The sequence below is a fragment of the Schizosaccharomyces cryophilus genome, assembly GCF_000004155.1.
Source record: "Schizosaccharomyces cryophilus OY26 unplaced genomic scaffold supercont4.7, whole genome shotgun sequence".
NCBI classification, from domain to species: domain Eukaryota; kingdom Fungi; phylum Ascomycota; class Schizosaccharomycetes; order Schizosaccharomycetales; family Schizosaccharomycetaceae; genus Schizosaccharomyces; species Schizosaccharomyces cryophilus.
In genome coordinates this window covers 292,219-300,146 of record NW_013185630.1, presented here as the reverse complement: position 1 = coordinate 300,146, position 7,928 = coordinate 292,219, and the positions used below count along the sequence as shown (strand labels likewise).

The 7,928-nt window shown below is 40.4% G+C and overlaps 2 protein-coding genes across 2 annotated transcripts in view; one reads left to right on the top strand and one right to left on the bottom strand.

Annotated features, from left to right (window-relative positions):
• SPOG_03329 (uncharacterized protein) overlaps positions 1–2,772 on the bottom strand; it is a gene marked incomplete at both ends in the record, with an annotated part of 5,574 nt that extends 2,802 nt beyond the window's left edge. Inside the window, one exon of the mRNA XM_013169742.1 lies at positions 48–2,772. Within this exon, the coding sequence (XP_013025196.1) occupies positions 48–2,772 (2,725 nt within the window). The remainder of the gene's footprint in view (positions 1–47) is intronic.
• Positions 2,773–4,843: 2,071 nt separating this feature from the next.
• SPOG_03328 (WEE protein kinase Wee1) lies at positions 4,844–7,875 on the top strand (the record flags this gene model as incomplete). Its single annotated transcript, XM_013169741.1, has 1 exon — positions 4,844–7,875. One exon carries the CDS (start codon positions 4,844–4,846, stop codon positions 7,409–7,411), a length of 2,568 nt encoding a protein of 855 aa, XP_013025195.1. The 3' UTR covers positions 7,412–7,875.
• Positions 7,876–7,928: the final 53 nt, after the last annotated feature.

Sequence of the window (7,928 nt, the reverse complement as noted above, 5' to 3'; positions counted from 1 at the left end):
ACCAGTATCAACACGCTGAGCAAGCACGTTCAAAAGGGTAGTCTTACCAGCACCCGACTCACCCATTAAGGCAGTAAGTTTTCCAGGCTTTACAAAACCATTAACTCCGCTCAACAATCGTCGCTTTTCGCCTTTAACAGTAATATCATAACTAAGATTTCTCCAGCTGAAAATGTCACGTCCACTTTCAATACTACCAAATTCCTTTTCCACTTCTTCAGGATTTTGAGCTTCTTTAACAACACCACCGCCTTGAGTATCTTGGCCTGTTTCTAAATCCAAAGGTTTTCCGCCTTCCTCAACAGCCTCTTTCACAGTATCAGGTGCATAACCCCGACGGAAAATGAGGAATTCACCTTTAGCATCATTAAAATTCAAAGTCTCGCTGGCAACAACATTTACAAAAATCAAGAAAGCGTAAAAGCCAATGATAATTGCAAAGTTTCTCCATATTTGACGTGTCTTGTAATTAAAGCTGGCAAACAGATAACTTGAACCGTCAACAGAGGTTTGACCAGGTTGGGCACCGACAACAGGGCAGACTTTATACTGAGAGGAAACGTTATCATAGTTACCTCCCGAAGGAATCATTTGAGCGCATTCAAAAGCTTGAGCCTTGAACTCGTTAATCATTAAAGACTCAAAACCAAACTGTACAGGATCTAAATATGAAATCCAACGGAACCACCAACCAACATCAATATTGGGAATAGCATAACCAGTATAGATGGCAATAGCCAAGACACCAATACCACCCAAAGCAGAAGCGGCGGATACGTTAGGCATGATTGCAGCCAACGCTCTGAAAAAAGTAGTCATTGTAAGGGCGCCCATAAGCAAAAAGACGTAAAATGTCCAAAAACCACCGGCAGTACGACGCAAGTCAGTTAGAAAATAAAGAATAATGGAGAAAACAGTAACATTGATAACACGAAAAGGAATATCAACGATAAGGCTACTAATGACATCGGCCGCTGGATGGTAAAGAGCGGAAGAACGGTGCTTAGCAATAATAGGACGTTGAGCAAACATATTGGCAATTTCGGAAAGACTTTGAAGGGCCGTAAATAATATAGCAAAGAAAAGTACACCACCTCGGGAAAACATATCACTTGTATTCTTCTTCATATTGTAAAAGATAGAACCTATGATAAATGACTGAAACATAAAAGCAAAAGCCATGGCTCCAATATAAGCAGGATCATTAATGAATCGTTGCCACGAACGAATTAAACAGTAGCGTAGTTGCATCCAAAAAGTGATAGTGTAAGGAGACTTCTTGGATAAACTCTTTGATTTTTCAGAACGAGCACTTTCACGATACAATTCATGTTTCGTGGCAGCGGACATACTGTCATCGAATTCCTTTGCAGAGTGAGTAGCGGACGAAGGAGAGCTTTCATCCCATTTTCTGTCATATTCATCCATTTCACGAAGAAGCTGGGAATACAAGGGATGCTCATGCCATACACGTTCAAAGTCTTCAGCAGTACGTGGAACACGGTCTTCCCAACCCTCCTTTGGTTTACGAGCTGTGGGATCGGAGATAGCGGTCAAAAAATCGGGAGTGGTTTCACGGGGATGGCAAGTGAAGCCCATATCAAGAAAGTAGTCCTTAGCCTTGGAGGCAGGGCCATAGTAAATTTGACGACCAGAATAAAGGACACAAACTCGATCAAAAAGCTCATAAATTTTTTGACTAGCTTGATAGGCGGTAACAAAGGAAGTCACCTGAAGTTCCTCAGCACAAATACGAAGGTTATTTACGAATTCGTAAGCGGTACTTGAATCCAAACCACGGGTACTATTATCCCAGCAGGCGATGGTTGGTCGAAGAGCAAAGGCCTCACTGATGGTTACACGTTTGCGTTCACCTCCGGATACACCACGAACGAAATCGTTACCAACCTTCGATTTGTAAGTATGTGTAAGACCAAAACTTGTAGCAATGAGATCGCGGACTCGGGCCATGTATTCGCTGCGTGAGAGGTTGCAAGGACGATTACGGGGAGCACGCACACGGGCAGCAAAGTTAATGGTTTCACGGGTAGTGAGTGTGGGAAAGTGGACATCGTTTTCACCGGAATAAAGAACATCACCTGGGTAATGTTTTTTCATTTCGACGGCATCAATGCCGTCATAATGAAGAGAACCTTCTACACCATTATAGTGTTCTGTCTCTCCAGCTACTGATCTCAAGTAAGTAGAACAACCGGCTCCGGGTTGACCCAAAACCATGACAAGCTCACCAGCATTGGCGAGGGCATGGCTATGAGAAAGGATGGCCTTTTTGACGACTTGTCGCTCTTTGAAGTGACGGTAAGGAGCAAGAAAGATGTCAATGAAGGTAGTGAGAAACTCGTAACCAGAGCCCAAACCATAGATACTGGTATCACGCATACAAACACCAGTTGTACGAGATCGAATGCCATCGCGATCGAGGGTATCTTTATAGCCACGAAGGTAGCGTCTTAGATCAAAATCCTCACCTAAAGCGAAAGGATCACCGGTAAGGTGATCCACGGACGAAACAGAAGAGGAAGAAGTAGGAGCATCAGCATGGGGAATATAAGAACCGGACTCATGGTTTTGACTAGCGCGATCTCTGGCTGCAACGGTAGCAGTGGAGGAGATAGAAGAGACGTCCTCATTTTTATCTTGCGCAGTATCGTACGAATCAGGATGAAAACGATTGGAATTGTTATCCACCGAAGCAGCAGATGCGTAAGAGGATTCAGAGGGAGCTGGGGTATGATGAGCGGCGGAAGACATGATGACAATGAAAAAGAAAGTAAAAGGAATTCAGTACTCCTTACAAATTTAGTAGAAATGAATAGGCTATCAAAAGAAATAAGCAATCAGCAGTTAAAGAAAAAAAAAAAAACTGCGAAACCCTGTAAAGATATCCCTTTTTTTTACTAGTTTAAAATAGTCCAATCCAAAAGAAAAGATTCAAAATATAAATACTAATGACCGTAAAACAAACTAATATAATAACGACTAAAAAAAGGAAAGATGAATTAACTGTTAACTTTGCCAATTGTCGCTATTCTCAACAATGCTGCCTGAAAAGAGCAATTGTTTCCGAAAGTAAGCAAGACAAAGAAAAAAGAATTTATAAACTAAAACGGTAAAGGATAAGAACCGTTCAGCGACCCTCACTGAAAAGGACTCCTGCAGGCCTTATAAGTAAATAAATTTGTCGGTGTTTTTAACATCCGCAATGATATCACCGAGTGAAGAAGCACATCCCCAAACACCGAGATGGAAATTTTCAGTAGCGAGGTGAAATACTTTGATAGGCCCGAACAAGCATGATTCGGAGACTAGAAGAATTGCGCGACTTTGTTGCGTTGAGCGAAAAATAAAACCCTTTGAAACTTCTGTTTTGCCACTTCTTCTTTGTCTTTTTAATCTATAAAAATTGTCTTGTAAACACATGGTGGTCTTTTTTTTTTTTTATTCATTTTGTCGCTTGTGTTTCTGTCTCTCTCCTACTGAGTTTAATCAGAGGCTAAAGCTTCTTTCGAATACTGCATTTCACCGCGTCGCTAAATGACGGAGATAACAACGAGGAGAATGGAAGAGAAAAAAGTAGGCAGGGAAAAAAAATAAACGATCAAGCTGTCGACAAAGGAATAAAAAGGAGAATGAAAAGCTATAAATAAGAATTTCTTGAAAGGAATTTGAATAGGATCATTTGAGTTTCCAAATTGCTCTTTTTTTTGTTTACTTTCCTCTCTCGCTTCTTGACACGTCGCATCCGAAACACCTTTGCTAAACACCTCGGCTCGGGGTTATCGACAAGAAATGAAAACCACTGAAAGTACCAGAACTATCTCCATTAGTCATCCTTGAGAAAAGAGATATGTGCTTTTAATTGATTTGTTTACAAGGAAAGTTTAAAACCCATTTCATGGTATATTACCATACGGATTGTTACAAATATGAATTCCGAAGAATCCAAACCCCATAACTGACGAATGTTCAATCTTTGTTTCTGTTGTTTCTTCTCGGAAAAATATCTCTATTTTCTCTCTCTCTCTCTCTCTCTCTACCTTATTCCTTATGACTTGCTTCTTTCGTCTCTGTTAACTTTCGGTTGCGAAAGACTGTATTCTAATCCTAAAGAACCTTTTTAAAATGAACGAAAAATTGCGCTATTACATGATTAAATAAACCAACATGGGAAGTAAATAATGAAGACTAAAAAAAAAAAAAAATAGAGATATATAATGCAAATTAAAAACAATTAGTTGATCATTATGTATACGTATATTTCTTCAATAAATTACATTGCGTCTCTCTATCGTGCTTAACATACTGGCTTCGTTCTCTTTAACCTTTTTTTATGAATCTCTCTCCGAATTCTTATTCACTTCGTCAACGTTCGCTCCTTCCCGTCAACGCCCATTTTGCCTCAGTGCACCTTTTTTTTTGTGTTTCACTCGTTTTTTTTATTGTTTTGCCATTTTTCGGCTGTTTATACAATTTCCTTCAAGGAAAACTTTCTGTTTATTTCTATCTCTCTATTTTTTGTTTGTTTCTGCTCCCGTGTTTCTTCTTTGCGCGTCTTCGTTTCTTTGATTCACCCGACGTTGCATCATCCTTTTATTCATACACAATTGCTTTCTTTCTTTGCCATCTTTCTCTTTTTTTTTCGTTTTTTATGCTTCTCTTCCTGTAGATCTTTTTGTTTGTGTGTACACGTTTGGTTCCTTCCTACTCTTTTTCGTTTGTCGTGGTTTATTCTTTCTTTTTGGTGTTCCTTTTCTTCTCTTTTAGTCTCTTTTTTTTTCGCTTTTGGCTGGTATCCTAGTTGCATTGATTCCCTTTCTCCGCTATGTCCTCCTCCTCCTCTAACCGGAGGCCTTATGCCCTTCGGCGATCTCAACGTTCTATGAATCTTAATCAGGAAACCTTTTTCCCTCCTTCTTCAACTTCCACTAATGCTTCTCCATTTTACTCTCCTCAATCTCCATCGGCTGCCTCTTCTTCTTCCACCGCTAGACCATCTCTCCACTCTTCTCCGTTTTCTCATCCTTCCCAAAACACCTCTACCATGAAACGTTCCTACCTACCTCCCTCTACAGTTTCTCCTTTTGCCCAAACTGCTGTTCCTTCAGTTTCCGACTCTTCTACTACCCTTGCTTCTACCTCTACTTCCTCTCCTTTTTCGCTCTCTTCTCCCTACAAGTTTTCCGGAAGTGCTCCCAAACGCACCTACTTTTCCTCCTCCCTCGCAAAAGGTGCCTCCTCTCCTCCTCCTCCCTCTCTCCTTTCCTCTCCTGCTAATCTTTCTCCTTCCTCTCCTCCTTTTTTATCACCCTATCGCACTCCCTACACTCCTGCACAAAAACTTCGGAAAAAGGATCCTTTTTCATCAATCAAGCATCCTTCCAATATGTCCGCTTCCTCTCGGCCTTCTTCCTTTTCCCCTTTCGCTACTTCTTCCCCTCAGTTCGTTTCTACTTCCACACCCGGTGCTACTGCTGCCGCTCCTCCTCCTCCCCGCTTTCCATCTCACTCCCAGCACCTTCCCTCATCTTCTTCCTCCTCCTCCTTTTTTTTCCCTTCTTCACATGCTTTTACTTCTCCTCAAAAGTCTCCTCACCGTTTCTCCTTTCGCCCAGCTTCGTCTTCAGCAACACATTCTCCTCCTGTCTCCCTGCCGACTCCCAAACGTCCAACCCCTCGTTCTTCTTCTTTTCTGTTTGGTAATTCGAATCCTGCGCCTACTCCCTTTTCTTCCTTAAAACATAATGATTCTCCTAATTTTCACAATCAATCTCGTGATTCATCCTCACATACTGATTCTAATTCATCTTTTAATTCCACTTCGACCCTTTTTCCCAATGCGACTCTCCCAATCCCAAATCCTAGTCATAATCTTTTTACTACCCCGTTTCAACAAGTCAAACCTTCCTCTCAGGCTTTTCTGAGTACGGGTTTGCTTTCCAAACAAAGTAGGCCTCGGAAAACCTTTAATCTCTCTACTCCTTTACCCCCAAGCACACCTTCAAAACCTTCTTCTATTTTCCGCCCTAACATTAATTCAGCCGACTCTCCTCCATCTCCTTCTACACCTTCTAACAGCAACTCTGCGTCTTTTTTCTTACAAGGACAAAGCACACCTACGCATCAAAGCTCTTTCTCTTCCGCAAAACTGGGTAAATCATCTATGGATTTTTTGAGATTTGAACCTCCCTCGTCTACTGTAAAACAACCGCCTGATTCCCAATTAATTGATCCTTCTACTCCTACTCGTAATCCGTTTGATTTTGAGAACTCTTCAATGTGTTTGGACGACATTCATTCATCTGCTCAACACCGCAATAACTGTGAAATATTAGCCGAAATGGAAGAGGAATCTGCAATTTTGGGAAACCCATCCATTGCAAACTCAAATTTATCCTTTCCTTCTGCTCTTACCTCAAAGTCCCCTGAGTCGCCTGCGGATGACTTACATAACCGGTTTCGAAACATTACTTTGCTTGGGAGAGGTGAGTTTAGCGAGGTCTTCCAAGTTGAAGATCCTTTGGAGCGATCTTTAAAGTATGCGGTGAAGAAGTTAAAGGTGAAGTATAGTGGACCCAAAGAGAGGAATCGTTTGTTGCACGAGGTTTCTGTTCAAAGAGCGCTTAAAGGACACGATCATATCGTTGAGTTAATAGACTCTTGGGAATTTAATGGGTATCTTTTTATGCAAGTCGAGTTATGTGAGAATGGTAGTCTTGATAGATTTTTGGAAGAGCAAGGTCAACTTTCTCGATTAGATGAATTTCGAGTTTGGAAGATTCTTGTAGAATTGGCTTTAGGACTGCAGTATATCCATCATAAAAATTTTGTTCACTTGGATTTGAAACCTGCTAATGTCATGATAACGTTTGAAGGGACATTAAAAATTGGTGACTTTGGAATGGCAAGCGTATGGCCAGTTCCAAGAGGTATGGAACGAGAGGGAGACTGTGAATACATTGCTCCTGAAATTTTGTCCAACCATATGTACGACAAGCCTGCAGATATTTTTAGCCTTGGGATAACTGTATTCGAAGCAGCAGCGAATATTGTGCTCCCGGACAATGGTCAATCCTGGCAAAAGCTCCGTTCTGGAGATCTTTCAGATGCGCCGCGGCTTTCTTCCACCGAAGGCTCTAGTAATACTTCATCCTCTCGGGATGTACCGTTAAACAGTATAATTGGACAAGGAGGACTCGACCGTGTTGTTCAATGGATGTTGGCACCAGAACCACGCAATCGACCTACAGTAGATCAAATATTAGCTACTCCAGAGGTTAGTTGGATAGAGCTTCGAAGAAAAGCCGGAGCCATCATTTATGAAGGACTTCATGGATCGTCATCTGCTCCTCAAAGCGATCAAATGATGGAAGACTGGCAAGTCAATGTATAATTGCTTGATGGGATTACAGGATCGTTTATGGTTATTTATTCTTTTCAATAATTTTTTATTACTTATTCGGTGAAGTTTAGGGTCAGAGCATCCCTAACTTAACCTAGAAGATATACACTTGTTTTATATTCATGCTTTTTTATATAACATGTATACTATGAACTAATATAAGGGAACAACGATGATTTTTGGCCTTTTTTTTCTACCAAACAGATTATTTCTGAATGTATTTTTGGGATGTTTTTTATTAGTTTTATTATGAAGGAAACGAAAGGTTGAGCTAATTTTTTTTGGATATGGATAAGATGATCGGTGATTCTGGTTTAGAATTGTTTGTAAATGTTACAACGGCTTTTAAAAAAAACCCCTCCAAATGGTTTAGAGTATACAGTTAATTTGGATTTTTCTTCTCTTGCTGCGTTCCCCTTTTTTGGAAAGGTTTATATATATATCTACATTTTTCTTTCTTTTTTTTTTTTTTTTTTTTTTTTTTTTTTTTTTTTTTTTTTTTGTTTTG